Source organism: Lissotriton vulgaris, chromosome 10 (assembly GCF_964263255.1).
Source record: "Lissotriton vulgaris chromosome 10, aLisVul1.2, whole genome shotgun sequence".
In the NCBI taxonomy this organism is placed as follows: Eukaryota; Metazoa; Chordata; class Amphibia; order Caudata; family Salamandridae; genus Lissotriton; species Lissotriton vulgaris.
Genome location: NC_141698.1, coordinates 1,114,921,151 through 1,114,942,531, shown reverse-complemented (window position 1 = coordinate 1,114,942,531; position 21,381 = coordinate 1,114,921,151). Strand labels below are relative to the sequence as shown.

At 47.8% G+C, this 21,381-nt stretch overlaps 1 protein-coding gene across 1 annotated transcript in view; it reads right to left on the bottom strand.

Annotated features, from left to right (window-relative positions):
* Positions 1-20,274: 20,274 nt before the first annotated feature.
* The window catches only part of LOC147689415 (vomeronasal type-2 receptor 26-like), a 345,346-nt gene continuing 344,239 nt past the window's right edge, over positions 20,275-21,381 (bottom strand). The window contains exon 4 of the mRNA XM_086939924.1: positions 20,275-21,191. Within this exon, the coding sequence (XP_086796050.1) occupies positions 20,275-21,191 (917 nt within the window). The remainder of the gene's footprint in view (positions 21,192-21,381) is intronic.

Below are 21,381 nucleotides of genomic sequence, written 5' to 3'. Positions count from 1 at the left end.
CCCATCCCAATAGAAGCGATAGAGAAGCAAGAGAAATAACTTGGGTCTTTCCGGATATCGTTGACCAAATGTTAGCAAATCAAGTCAGCTTCAATTCATGGGGGATAGAGCTACAAAAGATCAAACCCCATGCCCCCACTATTCAGGACCACAGCTCCTATAAAAGCATGACGGAGATCAGTCCTAAGGGGAGCAGCGGGGCAAGAATGAATCCGAGAACTTTAGAACACCTAACAATTGTGACGATTTCAAGCAATAACCACCAGGGCCAGGTCCAGCAGGTGTATGATGGCTTCTCAACAGTCAAGTCATCAACCAGTCCTGACATGAAGAACAAAAGCTCTGAAACTGAGTCAAATAGCATAAACACATCTGGTCATGGAATGCACATGGGCTAGATAATCTGCTACAAGAAGAGGACACGTGGTCAGTTCTCCATGCACCGTTGACAACTTTTCAAAACTCCAAGGGCTGCCTCTCCACGTTCTGTGTTAGAAAACGCAACTGGGCTCTTTTCAACACTGTTTCTAGTGTTGCAGTCTCTGTCTTGAGCTTCCCCGGGGAGTCCATGTTGTCTTTTCTTGGCTTCTTCAGGTCGTTTGTGCCCTTTCCCTCGGCCATCTTCCTTAGATGTGATCTGCTCCTGCTGCTGAAGGTGCCTGCTGCCCTCGCACTTGCTCGTTGTGTGTCTAGTGCCAGTTCTGTTGCTTGCACTGCGCAATTATAGCAGAAGCGGCTTGGAACTTTGATCTGCCGGGTCTTTGTTTTTGTTCTTGCCCCCTCCAACGCTTGCTTTGTCTCGTTCGCCTCTGATGGGGGTTACACCTGTCTCTCCCCTTGTCTTGTCACTACGCTGGCAGTATGGCAGCGCTTCTGCTGTTCTCCGTATGCCTTCTGACGCCAGATTCGGTTGGGAATAGTACCTCTGCACTCTCTGTCCCCTCTGCGTACTGCTGCTAATTGTGGGCCTCGGAGCCTGTGCCGCTCTCCTTTCCTTGTTTCCTTGTTTGTCTAGTACATCTCTTTCCCTCCTGTTGGGTTTTCCTTCCTTGCCCAAACCTCTTGCTGGCAGTGAGCGCGGTATTGGCTCTGTACACCTGGTTGATTGCAGTGTGTATAAGATGTCCAGAGAGCCTGTCTCCCTTAACCTTGAGCCCCCAGTAGAACGCTGCAGCTACACCGACTTTGGTACTTCAGGTAATGCACGGGCAGCTCGGTGTGTCGGACTCCTCCTCTATTTGAGGTTTCGAGTTGGAGCGTGTGAGGCATGCGCGCTTCTCGCCTACCTTCTGGAGGGGCGGGGCGCCTTCATTCGCTTCTCGCTCGGTTGCGTGGCAAATGTCTGGATCGTGTGCCTCGGCAGAGGGGGGGGCCGGTTGTAGCTCGCCTGCGGTGTCCTTTCTTCGCGCCTGACCCCGCACCGTCGTTTCCGCTTCCTGCTCACTAGGTCGTTCAGGTCATTTCCGCTTCCTACCTCTCCGGCTGCGTACTTCCGTTTCCGCTTTTGTTCCTCTCCTTCCGCCTTGTAATGGCTGCCTCCGCCCGGTACTTCCGGTTTCCGTTGTTGACCGAGTTCCCCTGGTAGGTGGTTACGGCGTGCCTTCTCGGGTGTGCCCCTTGTAAATGGACTTTCACCTTTCGCTTCTGCCTTTCAGCTTTTTCTTCCCGCTATTTTCCCTCTCTTTCCACACTTCGATTGAGCACCGGTACGTAGCGGCTAATTTGCATTTCTTTTCTAACCGCCCGTTATACCTCTCTGCTCTGCTTGTGCTCCGCTTGAGTTCCGTTAGAGCGCTTGACTTTCAGGCTTGACTCGACCTCGCTCGGCTTCTCCTCTTCTTAGCACCGCCCTTTCGCCATCTTGCTTCTCCTCTCTCTTTCCCGCTATGGCTCCGAAAGTGCGTTTTTGGCTGTTTGGGCTTATTCCAAGACTGCCGGCTCCTACCACCTTGTAGCCCTGATCTTCGTATCTCGTTGGCTCCTTTTCCAAGGTTAAAACCTTGTGTTTGGCTACTTATAATCGCTTTAGTTTCTCAGGGTTCCTGGAGCCCCCGGACTTAGACGACCATCTTCTTTGTCGTCCAAGCCACGCCCCCCCAGTGTTGAACAGTGTTGAAAAGAATCAACGAAGTTAAAGATGTGGCAAGAGAAACCAAAAAGACGATAGATAACATGCAACTAGAGCTAGCGGCGATCCGGGCGGACCAGCACAACACAAATACCAGAATGGAGAAAGTGGAGAGCAGGATAAGTGAGGTTGAAGACGCAACAAATAAGAACATCAAGGTCACGGAGGGGCACGCAAAGATAGCCAAGACAATACAGAAGCAGCTGGCGGAGCAGGACGACAGAGCAAGAAGGGGCAACATCAGAATCCTAGGAGTCCCGGAAGGCCTAGAGGAAAAGGAGAAATCCTGCGCAGCAATGCTCGAAGACATGCTCCCCAAACTCACTGGCCTGAGCTTTGAGAGGCAGTTTGAAGTCAACAAAGCATACAGAGTACCAGCAGGGAAACCAGCCATGGGGAGGCCTCCAAGAGCAATAATCTGCTCCCAATTAAGAGCGGAGCACACAGACGCGATCTTCGCCTTTGCAAGGAAAAACCAAAACCTCACCTGGGCGAGCAATAAGATCGTGCTCACACAAGACTACTCGAAAGCCACGGTAGAAGCCAGGAAAGGCTTCCTAGCCATGAGAGAAGCGCTGCGAAAAAGCAACCTCACCTACTCTTTCACTGGCCCGGCACATTTTAAAGTCACAGACAACTGGAGATCTGTTACCTTCGAGGATCCAGAAGAACTCAGACGCTACATGACAGGACCACCGACCGAAGAGATGGAGGTGAGTGGCCAAAGCCAAAGTGCCCCGAAAAGAAGTGCCTCACCGGGCGGGGTAGAAAAATCGGACTGAACCCCACAGATAGAAGCAAGTACAAGAAACTACCTCAAGACCAAGAACTGTGATCAACCCTAAGACGCCCAACATTAATCTCAAGAGACCAAGTCAAGGAACATTAAACCGACACCTACCTCATAGCTCCAATGAAGGAACTCTAAAAAGACACTGCCTCTGGCAGGGAAGAACGCCAACCTAGCGAGAGTGAACAGAACGTAATAACAGAACGATGAAGGACTACGAAATCAGCAACCAATCTACCTCAGGGAGTCGCGGAGCAAAGGAACTTTGTTGTCGCACACCCACTATGCAAGTAAGGGGGGGAGGTTGGAGGGAGGGGAGGGGGGCGAGGAGGGGGGAGGGGGGTGCGGGGCACACACACATGGGCTGATACCATCTTCTTTTCTTTTCCTATCTTTCTACACCCTTATTCTTTTCCTAGAGAGAGCATACAGGGAACCAAAACACAGAACTAAGACAAGTAGGAACCCAACAGGAAGCCAGCCAGGCAAGAACGGAAAATGACACACAACACAAGCCACAATCTCAAGACTGACATCAGAGTAGTGTCAATGAACGTGAAGGGTCTCAACCACCCAGTTAAAAGGAGGAAAGTCTTAGAACATCTATCCAAACTAAAAAGTGATATTTATGTCCTACAGGAGACTAGGCTAGGCGAGGAGGACATAGACCGCCTAAAGGCCAGCTGGATAGGGCACATATTAGGGTCACCAGCAAAGAACAAAAAAAACGGGGTCATTACAATACTTAGTAAAAAGTCAAAACTAACACCGGCCAAAACAAAGAAAGATAAAGAGGGGAGATTACTAATCACTAGCCTGCTCAGGGGGGAGGAACCTATACATGTGGCAAACATCTATGGGCCCAACACAGAGGACAAGACATTCTGGGAACGTACAGGCAAGGAACTAGAAGCACTACCTTTGGGAGAGCTACAAATAGTAGCTGGCGATATGAACCAAGTACTGGACCCAACCATAGACAGGCACCCACAAAGACAGAGCCAGAATACACAGAGGGGCAACCCTTTACGGAACCTCTGCTCAAAACTCAGGCTAGCAGACCCATGGAGGCTACAAAACCCAGATGAGAGTGAATATACCTTTTACTCAAACCCACACAACTCCTACAGCAGGATCGACTATATACTCATCTCGGACACTCACACACACCTTATAGAGCACACGGAGATAGGCCCAAGAACGATCTCAGACCACTCTCACATCTGCCTAACTCTAACGGGCAGACACAACGAGCGCCCAACACGGAGATGGAGGTTTGACGATGACCTTCTTAAAAACACAAACAGCAGTGCTGAAATAGAACTAGCCCTAAAAGACTACCTCACAAACAATGACACCGCAGACATAGAAAGAGAGACACTATGGGACGCACTGAAAGCCACTGTAAGAGGGACCATAATCAGTATCAAGGGAAGACAGAACAAAGAAAGAAACAAAAAGATAACTGACCTAGAGAGTGAAATCAAAAAACTAGAATCAGGACACATAGCCAACCTAGAGGATAGAAACACCCTCACGACCCTAACAAAGAAAAAGTACGAACTGAACAAGATCCTTAGTGAAAGAGCAGGAACCTGGATTAACAAATATAAACCAATGAACTTGTGCTCGGCCAACAGAGCAGGTAAAGCACTAGCAGCGTACCTCAAAGGCAAGCAGAGACAGCACACAATAGCAGCCGTCAGGGACAGCACGAACAAATCACACACAACGAACAAAGGAATACTAGACACCTTCAGAGACTTTTATGCACAGCTTTACAAAAAAGACGAAACGCTAAGTGCAGATGGGGGGAATGAACTACTGGGGAACATCACAACTCCAAAACTGACAGAAGCACAGAGGGGAACACTAGACTCAGAAATAACCGGAGATGAGATAGAGAGAGCGGTCAAAAGCCTGAAGGATAAAAAGGCTCCAGGGCCAGACGGGTTCACAGCCAATTTCTACAAACACTACATCACAACACTTAGGCCAACGATGACATCAGTGTTCGCGAGCTGTATACATAAAGGCCGCATGACGCCATCGATGGCCGAAGCCAACATTATAGTGATCCCAAAAGAAGGCAAAGATACACAACAACCGAAAAACTACAGACCCATCTCACTTATTAATGTTGACTGCAAAATATACGCCAAGATCCTCGCTACCAGGCTCAACACATACCTTCCATCCCTCATACACTGCGCGCAAGTGGGATACCTGAAGAACAGGATGTCCCACGACAATACAAGATTGCTATGCCACGTAATCAACCACGCGACCAATAGCAACAACGCGGCAGTCATGATAGCCCTTGATGCTGAAAAAGCATTTGACAGAGTGTCATGGCCTTACCTAGACCAATGTATGCAAAAATTCGGCCTAGGCCAACACTATAGGAAGATGGTAATGGCACTGTACAACGAACCCAAAGCCCGAGTGGTAGTGAATGGAGGCACGTCAGATCTACTAGACCTCAAAAGAGGGACGAGGCAGGGCTGCCCGCTATCTCCGGGCCTCTTCCTACTGGCTATTGAACCCTTACTCAACATGATACGATCATACCCAGACATTAGAGGCATACCTGTAGAGGGGGAATCTTTCAAGCTAGCAGCGTATGCGGACGATGTCCTCATTGTAACACAGGACCCGGATAGATCTATTAAAGCACTAATGGACACCATAGATCAGTTTGCGCAAGTGTCAGGATACAAACTTAACAGAGGGAAATCTGAATGTAAACCACTGAACATCCACACCAATAAGACTGCACTGGGGTCCTCAGGTCTAACTTGGCAAAAGAAAGCCATTAAGTACCTCGGCCTCCTTTTCGAGAGGGACTTGCGGACCACATTAGACCAGAATGAACAAGCCACTTTGCACAAAATCAAGGAGAAACTAGAGGGATGGTCACCAAAATTCACTACATGGTGGGGAAGGGTTGAGACCATCAAAATGATGGTCACCCCTGTCACCCCACACACCGTGCGCACTCCCCGTAAGTGAGCCTGTTCCCGCCTAGTGCCGCCACTGCTAGCAGCTGTACTCGGCCCTCGACCGCCGGAGCTACTTCCGCCGCATTTGCATTTTGTAATCCTGCTAACCTCGCATTTTGCCTCCGTGTATCTCTTCTTTGCTCTGTGACTCTCCTCCTGCTCTCCCCTTTAGTTGTGCTGTATCTCACCTCGCATTTTGCCTCCGTGTATCTCTGCTTTGCTCTGTGACTCTCCTCCTGCTCTCCCCTTTAGTTGTGCTGTATCTCACCTCAGTGTTTGCGCCGCCTTGCTCTCTGTGACTCTCCCCCTCCTCCCCCCTTGTTGTTGTGCCAGGCCCCTGCCGCGTCATCCCCCTGCGTATTTTTACCTCTGCATACTTGCTTTCTTCGCCGTGTGTGTTAAGTTTTTCCGCTGTGTTACCCTTCGTCCGTTGTTTACACCTTGTTTGCTGTGCCCAGTCCCTGCCGCGTTTCCCGCCACCTCCCCGCCGCTGCCCCCCTGCGGCCCCGCCCCCTTCCCTCGCTCGTCCTTCCCATTCGCCACCCCGCTCCCGCCTCCCAGCTGACCCTCCCTCGCTCCGCCCCCCCACTCTCCACATATGGCAGAGTGGCAAACGCGCAGCATTGACTAGCAGCGGGCACGCCGATTGAGCGCCGAAGGCCCGTCCCCGACTGGACCGCGCCCAGTGCCAGGACCCCTGGCCCCCGCAAACCCCAGCCCGCCCGCCGGACGTACAATGCCGCCACCCTCAACGCCCTCAATGCCGGCCGAGTCCCAGGCTGCTACCGAGCCACCCCAAGACGCACCCACGGACCCTTCTGCTGCTACACTTGCAAGTTCACCTGCATCCGGACCTGCACTACTTCTGCACCAACCAAGACCAAGACGAGCGACAGCAGCAGCCACCTGAAGTGCATCCTGCTCAACACCCGCTCCGTCCACAGGCACGCCATCAAGATCTGGAACCTACTCGACACCACAGCCCCAGACGTCGCCTTCTTCACGGAAACCTGGATGAACGCATCCTCAGCACCCGACATCGCCATCCCCATCCCAGACGGCTACAAGATCATCCGAAGGGACCGCATCAACCAGACCGGAGGAGGCATCGCCATCGTCCACAGGAATACCATCAGCATCACGACCAACACCAACGACACCCTCGCAACCGCCGAGCACCTGCACTTTCAGGTCCACATCAACCCCAAGACCACCCTCAGAGGCACCCTCATCTACAGACCCCCGGGACCACGCACACAATTCAGCGAAGACATCGCCGACTTCATCAGCCCACACGCCCTCTGCTCCGCGGACTTCATCCTCCTCGGGGACCTCAACTTCCACCTGGAGAACAACAACGACCGCAACACCACCACCCTGCTGGACAACCTCGCCAACCTGGGACTCAAGCAGCTGGTCACCACCCCCACCCACTACACCGGACACACACTCGACCCCGTCTTCTCAACCAGCAAGGACATCGCCTTCAGCCACGCCACCGGACTCCACTGGACGGACCACAGCTGCGTCCACTTTAGCTTCGGAAGGACCACGATCCACCACCACCAGCAACAAGTTGCATGCAGGAGCTGGTACAAGATCACAGCCAACCAGCTCGCAACCTCCCTGAGCATGAACCCTCCCACCAGCACAACGAACCCCAGCCAGGCGGCCACCAACCTCACGAAGTGGATCAGCGACTGCGCAGACGAGCTCGCCCCCCTGAGGACCCCGCCTAGCAGACCCGGTAGCAAGAAAGCCCCATGGTTCACCGACGAACTCAAGAGCTCCAAGAAGAACTGCCGAGCCCTCGAGAGAACCTGGCGCAGAGATCCAACACCGGACAACATGACTGCCCTCAAGCTCGCAACCCGAAAACACCACCAACTCATCCACGCCACCAAGAAAACTGCATTCAAGGAATGACTGGACATCAACGCACACAACAGCAAGGAACTCTTCAACATCGTCAAAGAGCTCTCCAACCCCAACGCCGGAAACAACAACATCACCCCTTCGCAAGACCTCTGCAACTCCCTCGCCTCCTACTTCCACAACAAGATCACGGACATACACAACAGCTTCAGCACTCAACCGACGAACGCCACGACCGAACCACCGCCCCCCCACCACCACCCTCCACGCCTGGACTCCGATCAGCACCGAAGACACCGTCCGCACGATGAACTCCATCCACTCCGGATCTCCTACCGATCCCTGCCCTCACCACGTCTTCAACAAGGCCGACGCTGTCATCGTACCCCACCTGCGGGACATCATCAACACCTCCTTCGACACCGCTACCTTCCCAGAGAGCTGGAAGCATGCCGAACTCAGCGCCCTACTCAAGAAGCCATCGGCCGACCCCACCGACCTGAAGAACTACCGCCCCATCTCGCTCCTCCCGTTTCCTGCAAAAGTCATCGAGAAGACTGTAAACAAGCAGCTGGCCGCCTTCCTCGAGACAAACGGATCCCTCGACCCCTCGCAGTCTGGCTTCCGGGCCAACCACAGCACCGAGACCGCCCTGATCGCAGCCACCGATGACATCTGAGCGCTGCTCGACAACGAAGAAACAGCGGCCCTCATCCTCCTCGACCTCTCCGTGGCCTTCGACACTGTCTGCCACCGTACCCTAGTACAACGCCTCAGCAACGTCGGAGTCCAGGAGAAGGCACTGGAGTGGATCATCTCCTTCCTCGCCGGAAGGACACAGAGAGTCCACCTCCCTCCGTTCAGATCTGAAGCCACCGAAGTCATCTGCGGCGTTCCTCAAGGCTCCTCGCTCAGTCCAACCCTCTTCACTCTTCAACGTCTACATGAGCCCCCTCGCAGACATCGCACGCCAGCACAACCTCAACATCATCTCCTACGCCGACGACACCCAGCTGATCCTCTCCCTCACCAACGACCCCGCCACCACCAGAGCCAACCTTCACGAAGGGATGAAAGAGGTAGCCGAATGGATGAAGAACAGCCACCTGAAACTGAACTCGGACAAGACGGAAGTCATCATCCTGGGATCCTCACCCGCCGCTTGGGACGACTCCTGGTGGCCCCCCGCCCTTGGCAGCGCACCCAAACCTACAGACCACGCACGCAACCTGGGCTTCATCCTGGACTCCTCCCTCTCCATGTCCAGACAAGTCAACGCCGTCTCCTCGTCGTGCTTCAACATCCTGCGCATGCTACGTAAGATCTTCCGGTGGATCCCCACTGAGACCAGGAAGACGGTCACCCAGGCCCTCGTCACCAGCCGTCTGGACTACGGCAACTCCCTCTACGCCGGAACCACCGCCAAACTACAGAAGAGACTCCAGCGGATCCAGAATGCCTCAGCACGACTCATCCTGGACATCCCCCGTCGCAGCCACATCTCCGGACACCTGAGAGACCTGCACTGGCTCCCGGTCAACAAGAGAATCACCTTCCGTCTCCTCACCCACGCACACAAAGCCCTACACAACCAAGGCCCAGGATACCTCAACAGCCGCCTCAACTTCTACGCTCCCAAGCGCCAGCTTCGATCGACCAGCCACGCCCTCGCCGCCGTCCCCCGCATCCGAAGAGCCACCACAGGGGGACGGTCCTTCTCCTACCTCGCCGCCAAGACATGGAACTCCCTCCCCACCCACCTCCGCCTGACCCAGGACCACTTCACCTTCAGGAAGCAACTCAAGACCTGCCTGTTCGAGCAGTAGTGGACCCCCCTCCCCCAGCGCCTTGAGACATTCTGGTTGAGTAGTGCGCTATATAAATGCGATGATTGATTGATTGATTGATTGATTGGTCAATTATATGCTCAACATGCTACCACTAACCAACACACCTGACTTTCACAAAAAATTGGACAAACTACTGAACACATTTCTATGGAGAGGGAAGAAACCTAGAATCAGCCTTCAGAAACTCAGACTTCCCAAGGCACTAGGATGTCTGAACATAACAAACTTCAGAACCTTTCAAACAGCCTGCTTGGCAGCACAAGGTCTGCACTGGATATCACCAAAGAGTGATTACACCCCGGCCTGGCTCTCCTTAGAGCGGAGACTACTAGGGGGGATGGAACCCGTGGCACTACTCACAGCGACGAAGCACCCCGCAATCAAACAGAACGCAATCCTTAGGAACACACGACTGGCCCTACTAAAACTAGATAAACTACTAGCGTCAGACAAACACTTGGTACCGACACGGTATAACAACGGTGAGCCAGCTACAGGAGAAAGGGATTCAAACAGCTTTTGACACACTCAGAGAACAGTACAACTTTGACAGCGTAGAGCTCTACAACTTCCTTAAAATAAGAGTGGCGATAGCCAAAGCAGACATAAACATGCTCACCCCATCAATACACTAACAACCTGAACATAACAGGACACCAAATAGCACCCATATACAAAGCCATGAGCCCCAAAACCTCCAAACTAAATAACAAAACTTTAACCCAATGGGAAGCAGCAGCAGGGAGAGAGCTAAGTGAGAAGGAAAGGGCAGACTTATGGTCCTCCACATCAAGAAGGAAGGTGACAACAACTCTAGGTCAGACAAAATTCTGGCTAGTACACAGGGCCTACTGGACCCCAGCAAGCCTAGCCACCATGGGTATCAGAGAGACCGACTCCTGCTGGAACTGCAACAAGCAGAAGGGATACCTGGCACACCTCCTCTTCCAGTGCACCAAAACAAGGAAGTTTTGGAACTCCATAAACACTCTAATCAATGACGTAACAGGGGCCACACTATCAATGGACTTTCACCACCTAATTCTGGGATACACCGACCCATCCATAGCATCCGAAAATGACAGAGACCTGATTGACCTCCTGCTCACAGCGGCGGTCAAAACGGTGTTGAACAACTGGAAGGACACAGCAAAAGCCACCTTTAAAGCTTGGTTCAACTGGGTCATTTTCCTAAGGGGAGCCGACACCATAACAACCAACAGCCAAACGAACTCAGGGAAAAAGAGCGAGATATGGCTGTCGCTAGACAACTACCTGTCCTCTCATAAGCCACCCTAAATGCCCGGAATAGGCAATACTGCAGAAACAACACACGCATCCTACTCTACAACACAATGCGCCTATCTCTCTCTCGTCTCTTTTTCTTTTTTTTCTCTCCTCACACCACCAGGGGTGCGAAAAGATAATCAGACAGGCTGTAAGGGGGCACGGGGGAAACCTGAAAACGTGCAAGCTGGACGAGAAGAAGATGAAGCAAGCTGGGGAATGGACTGTCACGAGCCAAACTGATATAGGCCAATCGAGACAATGCTTGACCCCCCCCGCCCCCCCGGGTGCGCTTTTTCTTGGACCCTATCTTTTTTCCTTTCCTTTCCCCCATGTGTTTCACCCTGTACCATGTAAATATGCGTCTTATTTTCAATAAAAACATTACGGAAATAAGAAAACGCAACTGGGCCATTAAACAAATGGATCTCTGGGTACCCTGGATTTTAGCAATTAAGCTGGAACCAAAGAAGGCATGTCTCATGCCCATGGCAGTGCTGTTTACAAATGTATACATTCATCCCGGCAAAAAAAAAAAGGGGAAAACATGCAAACTTTGCTCAAAATAATACAAACATTACAGAAACAATACAAGCAAGCAATCTTCATTACCTCTGTAGATTTTAATACAGAACTAAGTGATCTAAGTACAAAAAGGGGCAATTTCCAAGGTGGAAGGATTTACAGAAGGCAGCTGGAAAAACTAGAACCAAGGTTTTGGAGCGGAAATACTTAAAAGGACTCATCAGCATCAATCCCCTTCTAGGTAGAGAAAGCTCAATAATAGATCATACATTGATAAGTGAATCCGCCTTGCCACAGGTGTGTCACTTTCAAATCCTCACTCACACAGAAAGTAACCGTTTTCCCCATTTTATCTGGACAGTTTGTAAGATCTGACATCTGCGTCCAATAAAAGATCTAATCACCTCCCCAGCAACTTATAATTTAAAAAGTTTTAAATGGTGTGGCCCGGGTATTGAGGTGCTGATGGCAGAGGTTTGTAAGTGTGCCAGAACCATTGAGGTCATAAAAAGAGAATCTAAGAGTCAGGAAAAAGCAAAAATGGAAGTAGGTGAATGAGAAAAGGCATAAGCAATTTTAAATGATACACTATTGACAAATGTATGCAGCAAAAAAAAACCTTAAAAGAATAAACACATCGAACAAAAATGTTGCTACAGGAAGGCAAGTCTGGTATATCAGGGAGCTACATAACCAAAAATCTCAAATTATAAGAGAAACTAAAAAACTGACAAAGCATTTACATCAAGAGAAGAGGCTGGACACAACCACACTACGAAATTTGGGAATGAAATACACTGTTGGTGAAAAAAAATAAGATACAATGAGGATCTGTGGAACAAGTCCTCCTGTTCAGTAAACAGCTGAACAGCAAAATATTCTGGAGGCTGGTGAATGTGTTGTCAACTGCAAAGGCCAGATATCACAATTTAGGGATTGATACAATCGTATGGAAAGCCCATGTGCATGCCATGTATGTAGCATCAGAGATAGACAGCGTGGGGGAGAGTCTGCTTGCAAAATCCTAAAGAAAGGTATATCCAGCGCAGGAAGATGGGTTTATGTTGCAGTAACTCCCCACTTTTTGCCAGATTTCTGATGCACTTTGACTTGATGTGTCCTGGGTCCCTGCCAATCAGGTTCCCAGGGCCTGTGCTCTTTCCCAAAAACTGTACCTTTGTACCCCCAATTGGCACCTCTCTGGCTACATGTAAGTCCCTTGTAAAAGGTACAATGGGTTCCAAGTGCACTGTGGCCAGGGAAGGTCTTTAAAGGCTGCAGCACATATTATGCCACTCTTAGAGGTCCTGTACCTTAACACACACACACGGCCATTGCAGACTGCATGTTTTGGTGCACAGAAAAGTGAAGAGTCAATATGGCTCACATATATGTGTGCAGAGCCTGCAACCCACTGCCAATGGTATAGGTAAGACACCCCTCTAGCTGGGTACACTATACACTGGCGAGGGTACAGTTGCATGAGCACTGTATACCTACAGTGCCTAAGTCCATTCTTTGACACTGTAAGTGCAGTAAAGCCGTGAAAGAGTATATGGTCTAGGAATTTGTCATTACAAACTCCGCAGCACCATAATGGCTTTACTGAATTCTGGGAAGTTTGATATCAAACTTCTAAGCATAATAAACACACATTGATGCCAGTGTGGAATGTATTATACACGGCACACATATAGATTCTTAGAGAGGCCCCCTGAAAAATAACCAGCCTCTGGTTGGTTTTCTGAATGGGACACACCACCCTGCCACAGCAAGACATGTTTCTGGGCCCCTGGGGTGGGAGCCTTTGCTCCCTGAGCCCAGAAACAAAGCGTTCCTGGGCGGAGGTGGTCACACCTCCCCCAGGCCAGGAAGAGAAATCTGTGGCAGGGGAGCTTCAAAGGCCTTGCTCCCTTTGAAATGCAACCCCAATCCTCTCCTGCTTTCAGGAGCAGGCCCGCTTCCTGTCTCCCCTCATTTTTGGTGATCTGCCCTTAAGGTGTGCCCTCCTCTGCGTAGGGGAGACGAGGTGAACCCCACTCTTCTGCGCCCGCCATCTTGCAGATGGTTGGTACTCTCCAATCAGGATTAGAGGTTCTGCCCACTCCCCATTGTGGAGTAGGCACTCCAAGGGTGTAGTCACCCTGAGGTCAGTGGCCCATTGGCTACTGAACTGAAGACCCCTGAAATACACCCTAAATACAGTATTTAGGGGGCAGCCCTGAATCGAGAAGGCAGATTCCCACAACCTACGAAGAAGAAGGATGAGCAAACATACCCAGCAGAGGAGACTGCATAGAAGAACTGACTTGGCCCCAGCCCACCGGTCCGTCTGCAGTTGCCATAGAAACTCCCAAGACAGACTGAGCCTGCTGAGAACAAAAAAACCTGATGCCTGGAACTGCCACAACCTGTCGCCTACAGCCCAAGTACGAGTGGCCCACAGGTCCCAGCGAGATCCCACAGTGCTTCAGAGTCCAATTCCACCATGGATTGACCCCTCTAAGACTCCCCGACGTCGCCTGCATCCTCTGCAGGGAAACCCCCCCACTAAGGTGAAATCCGACCTCAAAAGAAACCCTGTATCCAGCCGCCCTGCACCCTGGAAAGGAGAACCCAAGGTGCACCTATGTCCTGAGTCCTCCAACTTACCTGCACAGCTGTTGGTTCCTCCCGGAAGTCTTCCTGTATTGAATCTGCAGCCAAAATCCAAAACCTGTCGCTGTGGGTGCACCTTGTGTTCTAACTCGGATCCCCCTTTGCACTGAGCTAAACCCCAGCTGCTTTGCTCCCACAACCTTGTGGTCTGCTCGTGAGCAGCCACCAACCAGAGGCCTACAATGCCCGATTAGATAACCTCGGGCCTCAGTGCTCTGCACCCAGCCACCCTAGTGCTGCTGAGGGTGTATTGGGAGTGCATCATTGACACAGGGGCGAACTCTTGTTCTAACCCGAGAAAACCAACTCCCAAACCTAAGTTCTTACCCGTAAACAGATAACCTGGTTTTCTCCTGACTCTTGGTGAGGGACTCTCCTCGTCCCAATCTACAAAAAAGGTCAGCGATCTAATCCCGATTACTACTGGATGATTGCACTCCTTGACATTGTCGGGAAGGCCTATGCAAGCGTCTTATTACAAGAACTGACCAGTTGGGCGGAAGACAGTAAACTAATACCTTTAACGAAAACCGGCTTCAAAAAGGGCTGCCACATTGAGGACAATCTGATCTGCTTAGCCCACATGACTGAGGTAACTCTTGCAACAAAGGGAAAATCGCTGTTCTTGGGATTTATTGATTTCCAAAAGGCATTTGACAACGTCGTCCGTCCCAGGCTTTGGGAGAAATTGTTCAAATGTGGCATCTCGCAGAGCCTTTTAAATGCCCTCATCGCTCTGTATTCCGATACCTGGGTCAAAATAAAAGTTTCCGCTGGGTGATCTACAACCAATAAAATCATGCCCAACAGTGGACTAAAGCAGGGATGCATTTTGGCTCCTCTAGTCTTTAATTTGTACGTCGTAGATTTACCGGATTGGCTGGCCCGCTCTCGAGCTTTTCCACCAAGAATCAGATCTGTTAAAATCCAGTCAATGCAATACGCAGATGACACGATTCTCCTTGATCAAACTCAGGTGGGCCTTCAATAACTTTTTCATTCCTTGGCAACATATTGTGATACAAATGCTCTGAAGATTAATATCTCTAAAACCAGGGTGATGATAGTCTAAAGATGTCGAGGGAGGCAGCGCCCCTGGTACATCGCTGCGAAACCTATAGAGGTAGTTGCCACATATAAATATCTTGGAGTCTGGATAGACTACAGAGGGAGCCTGGGTCCGCAAATCACTGCAATGCAAGGTGTGGCTCGCAGCCTGTAGGGGGCTTCTTATGAACCAAGAAAGTTCTCCATTCTCCAGACTTCACCCCGTTAATCAGAGTGATAGATGCCAAATTACTATCCACTTTAGCCTTTGGCACCACTACTTTTAAAGATAAAATGTTCACCTGGTTGGATAGAATGCAATCAGCCTGTTTTCGCAGAGTGTTTCACCTACCCAACTCGACCTCTCACGCCCAAATCCGTATGGAGTTCCGCTTGTTTTCCCAACATTGGATCATGAAAGCAAGATTCATTGCCTACTGTGCAAAAACCAAAATTGCTCATGACTCCACACTAAGGAGTTGTATCAGGTCACTATTAAACAATCCCAGCACTTCCTGGAATACATTTTTAATATTCTGCTTGGATGCACTAGAAGCTCATAATTTATGGGTGAGTTAGCTGCCCATGGGGGTGGCTGCCAAAGTTCTGACCAAACAAGCAAAGATCCTCTCAGTGGAACACGATGCATCAGCCGTGAAAAATCTATCCCATGGCAGCTGGGTGTTAAAACGTTATGATCTTAAAACCCTACCATATTATCTGTCATCCTCCATGAAGCCATCAGTGAAACACCAGTTAATGAGACTACACTTTGGACTAATCCCCCTGATGGCGTACAAGTATGGACGGAGGTACAAGGCAGATATGCCCTCTTAGTGTCTTTTTTGCAACAAAGGGGAAGAAAACTTTATACCCGTTTTGTGCATTTGTAGAATCTTACTCCCTTTTTGAATTTTTGGGTTGCACCCCATCTGGAGAATTCTCAACGTGTGGACATGCCAAGAAGCCTTAGAGGAGTGTATGAAGGGGACTCAGCTCAGTTGGCCACCCGATTTGTTAAATTCATGACCAAGATTAACTCAATTTTACCAGAAGATACCACCCATGAATCTCCCCTTTTCCTTTTAAACAAAAAACTATTTTAAATCGAGAGCTTAAAGTGCTTTTTATGGTATTTTTGTATGAATTGCAATGATTTTAATTAATTATGCAAATAAAAATATCTATCTATCTATCATATGACCGCATTGACTGCTTTCTTGTGAAAATTGTTGTGTGTGTGGAGTTGGTTTGTATGAAACCCTAAAAAGCTGCAAAAGTACAAAAACTGATTTGCTTACCTTTTCTGTAGGAAATTTTCCAGTGTGATATCTAGGCATATCACACTGAGTAGAAAAAGTAACTTAAAAACTAATCTGCAAAGTAACTTGAAAAGTAATCTGAAAAGTAATTCAAGTTTTTTTTATAAACAAATGACTTACTCATAGCTGGAACAGACAATATTGAACCAACTAAAATGTTTTCTTATCTCTGCATTTTGCTAGAGGATACTGGTTCTTGGAGCGCTGAAATAAAGAGTAGGGCTCTCTTATTCAAAAGATCCATAGCAGCGTGATGTCTTTTTAAAAGAAAATGGGTAGGAGGCGACCAGAGATCCTATTAAAAATCTACCAGGCCAAGTGTATAAGGATCGCCTCATATGGGGCAGAGATCTGGGGATTTTATCACATAACACCAATTCAGGTGGTTGAAAATGCTTTTCGTAGATTTATATTAGCTCTTCCTCAGAGTACAGCTGTTTTTAATTGCCATAGTGAACTAGGCATCCACCACATTACGGATGTGATTAAAATGCAACCTAGGCTACTTTGGCATAAAGCCTGGACCGGACCCCAGCTTGGGTTAAACCGAGATATACTTAGAGACTCTATGGGTCTGGACCAGGTTAGAAAAATTCCTTGGCTAAATTACATCAGGAAATTATCCAATGATCTGGGGAGACCTGAGTTCTATAGTGACCCCGATTCCTTACACTCAATAACTAAAAAAAGACCTTAAAGCTGTGTGCCTGAACCATTTAGAAACCATAAGAATGGGGTCGGAGTTTACCAAAAAAACGGTGATCCAGCATCAACTTACCCTGGTATGTAGCTCCATTCAACCTTAGTTAGTATGGTGTCAAGGGGGTTTACGATAGATACATCTTGACTAGGTTTAGATTTGATTGTTTTCATCGCTTGGTCTCATTTTCAAAAGTTAATGACTGATCCAGACAACTTTGTCTCTGTCCGTGCGATAACTCATCTAATCAAACGACCATGCACGTGACTCTTTCTTGTAAATTCTACACAAATGAACGGACCAGATGGATTATTTCTTTTCTAAAAAAGGGTACATGGCACCAATGCGGTCAGGCCTTTTTATTTCTCAATTTATTGAACAATGAGTACTGTGTTGGAATCTTGTCTGTTTTTTTAAAACGCATACTGAGAAAGTGAAAAAGTTAAAATTGATTGCTTATTGATGTGTTTATTGTATTTTTAAATCTATATATTTAATGAATTGACATTTTGTATTTTCTGCTTTTATGATTTCATGAACTTTTAAAATCAAATAAAGCATTTTCTGATTCTGACTTACCTGTAAACCAATCCAACTGCATTCAAAATGTATTGTACTGCATAATTCTTGCAAAGTGTTACTATACTTACCTGTAACAGGCCTGACCTGGTTCTAGAAAATAAAATACAACTAAGAAATTTTAAACAGACAAATTAGTCTGAATTCAGTCTTTGAGTGTGTGACATAAGTTCTTGCCTGAGTGTGTACCATATATGCTGAGAACTACACTCTGATTGAGCCTTACTGCTCGCCCACACTACCACAAATAGAGAGTAATGTATTATCTACTTTTATCTCTGCCTACCTTTGGGGTTCCACTGGACTCTGTGCATACTATACCTTACTTTGGTATAGTATATACAGAGCCAGCTTCCTCCATGCAGTCACCATCAAATTATGTTGACCAAGTGAATGATGACAAGTATAAGGATTACACAAATTACCATCACAAAAACAAGACTTCAGTAGTGGATACCGAACAACTAATGGAGATTTTAAAGAAATTAAAACCAGAAGGTGCAGCAGCTTGGAACAGAATCCCTAATGCATTATTCATAGGAGACTTAACTTACCGGGCTCAATATTTTGCACTGTTTTTAATGAGTTGCATTGTACCAACTGAAATCCAGATTCTTGGAAATGCAACATCTTCAAATCTATCTACAAAAGTGGAAACCCAACCTTACTAGCATACATAATAATAAAATAAATAATCCATATTGTATCCATCATGAATTATCATCGCCTAATCAACATCGAAGCGAAGCTCTGTAATAAAAGAGTAAGGTTGGTTCATAATTAAGAGCATTGAACTCTAGGAGGCACTTGCACTTTATTTGCGATTTGAGCAGCTCACTTACTCAACATTGGATTGCAAGATTCTAGGTTTGAACAAGGTGCCTGCACTTTAATTCATGGAGGGAGCGAGCAGGCACAAAATATCTGCTGCTAGGGGGAAAATAGAATTAGCAAGGTCAGACGACCGGTTAGTCACTGGTTTACTTAAGGCCACTGGTTAACAGGTGCAATATTGGGCTAACCCTGGACTCACACCTACATTCACTTGTACTTATTCACAAATGTATTTTACTTGCAGGCATATCACTAGGTTCATTGTATATAGCTGAAATCCTCAGCAGAGGTCAGAGTACAAGGTTTTCAGAGTCGGTATTTTTGTATTTAAAAAAAATGCATTTGAAATGTTTTTTTATTGGCATGCAGTAGTTTTTAAACTATACAAACAAACTTGACTTTGACACACATCATGGCTGCTCTAGAATTCAAGGTGGAGTTTATGTCTAGTTTGCACCTAGATTTGACAAGCACATGAAAATAGTTTTGCAAAGCGCATTTTTTGTTTTAGCGCAAAAATATAACAGTAGGCACAGATTTAAATAATTTGAAATCATATCTCTCAGCAGTAAAGCTTTTATTGCTAGAATACTAAGCTGATGAAGTATTCACTAAAGGATCACATGTTCAAGGCAGTATAATTGTGATGTGTACAATACAAAGCTATATTTGTGTAAATGATTAACTGTGACAATACCCCAGTACAACATGACATCTATGCGCTCGTTCTTAGTTGTCCTCTAGTGGATTTTCTATCACAAAATAAGTGCAGTATATTGGCTGCAAAAAAATCAAGTCAGGATGGCGTCTGCAGATGTATTGTCAAGGTAAGTATATTGGTAAGTTTAGATTTTAGATCATATTACTAACATCTCATGCAGCGTGTCACCTTGCTGTGCTGCACTGCGTGATAGGGAAAGTGCAGGAATGCACCTTACTTAACACTATATGGCGCGTTCCTGTCATTTGCCAGCACTGGTGCACAATATGCTGCCTAGTGCCAACACAGGCACCCTTGCACATGGTGCGATGGCGCCTGCATTGTAAGCTGGATTGTATTTGTGCAGAAAGGGACACATTCCTGCACAAAAAAAATCCCATGATGTATTTTCCTCTTTCTCTGCGCGCTGCATAATGGAGCACAGATAGAAAGAGGAAGTAACAAGGAGAAATGCAGATACTTGTTACGCCTCATGTGGGAAGACGTAGCATTCTGACACATTCCCAGGTGTTCCTGTATTGGTAAATATGGGAATGCTTCAGTATAAATGGGTGGATACATGGGAGCACCCACGGTCCACCCATGGAATGCCTTCCCAGGGCAGAGTAACACAATGCAATGTTGCACTGCGTTGTGTTTCTCTGGATTCATGAAGCCACTCCGGGCCTCACAGGTGGCTTGTATGGCTTGATAAATCAGAGGTTTTGCGCTGCTCTTGGACCCCCTTGCATGGCGAAAGGGTGACGCAAAACCTAATTAAATAAGCAACCTAAAATATGTCTAACTCCACACCAATGTGCCTTGATGATATATATGTTGTCAAGATGCATAGATGTGAAGTTAAGAATAGTAAATGTAAACACACACTTATATATACCTACATTGAAGAGACCGTGCTTTCCAATATTCTGCGCTTGGTATTGTTGCAGGTCAATAATTTGCCATTCATTATTGTGCTATGAGTCTAAGATTTTTACTTGTTTTCCCATTAGATAGTCCTTGGTGTTCAGCTCAGGCCTAAGGAGGATGATGTAGACTTTAGGGATGAAGATACAGCCTAGCAGTCCAGAGCTGGAAGTAAGGATGGCAAAGATCTCCACAGCCACCATGTACCTGCCCTTCGTGCTCAGGTACGCTGGGATGAAGGAGACCCAGACGCTGCAGAAAACCAGCATGCTGAAGGTGATAAACTGGGCCTCGTTGAAAGTAGACGGTAACTTTCTAGCTATTGAAGCAACAATAAAGCTAAGAAGAGCCAAGAATCCCACATAACCAACCACAGCAAAGAATGCAGCGACAGAACCTTCGTTACACTGTAGGATCATCTTCCCGGTTTCTGATTTGGTGTCAGTGTCTGGAAATGGAGCAGAGAGAAGGAGCCACACAGTGCAGATCACCACCTCCCCCATTGAGCAGCCAAGCATTACAAAGATGGACAATCGAGGGCCCACCCACTTTTTGAGTTTACTGCCCGGCTTTGTGGCATTGAAGGCAATGATAACTGTGAGAGTTTTTGCTAAAACTGAAGAAACAGCAATTGTAAAAATGATCCCAAAGGCAGTTTGACGGAGGAGACAGGAAGTCTTTGAAGGGTGTCCAATAAACAAAAAACAGCAGAGAAAGCACAGCATGAGGGACAGGAGGAGGATGTAGCTGAGATCCCGATTATTGGCTCTAACTAGAGGCGTGTTGCTGTATTTAATAAAGATTCCCAGCACTCCAGTAGTAATGATGAAGAACAAAATTGTAATGTAGGTTAAGGCAATTCCCAGCTGATCCTCATAGGACAGGAACTCTACCACCCGTTGAATGCAGAAATCTCTTTTCTGATTGGACCACTGATCTTCAGGGCATGTTATGCAGTTTGGCATATCTGCAATGAAAGAACATTGTTCAGTATTACAGAAGATGCTTTAAAGTAGGGAAAGATGAGAGAGATGAATGGAATGGGACAGTCTAGTTATTATGACCTGTCCTATTGCTAGCTGTGCACCTGTAGGCCCCTACTTGGAAAAAGTCTCCATACTGTATTTCCACTGGTGCTGCTGGATTGGAACTTCTAC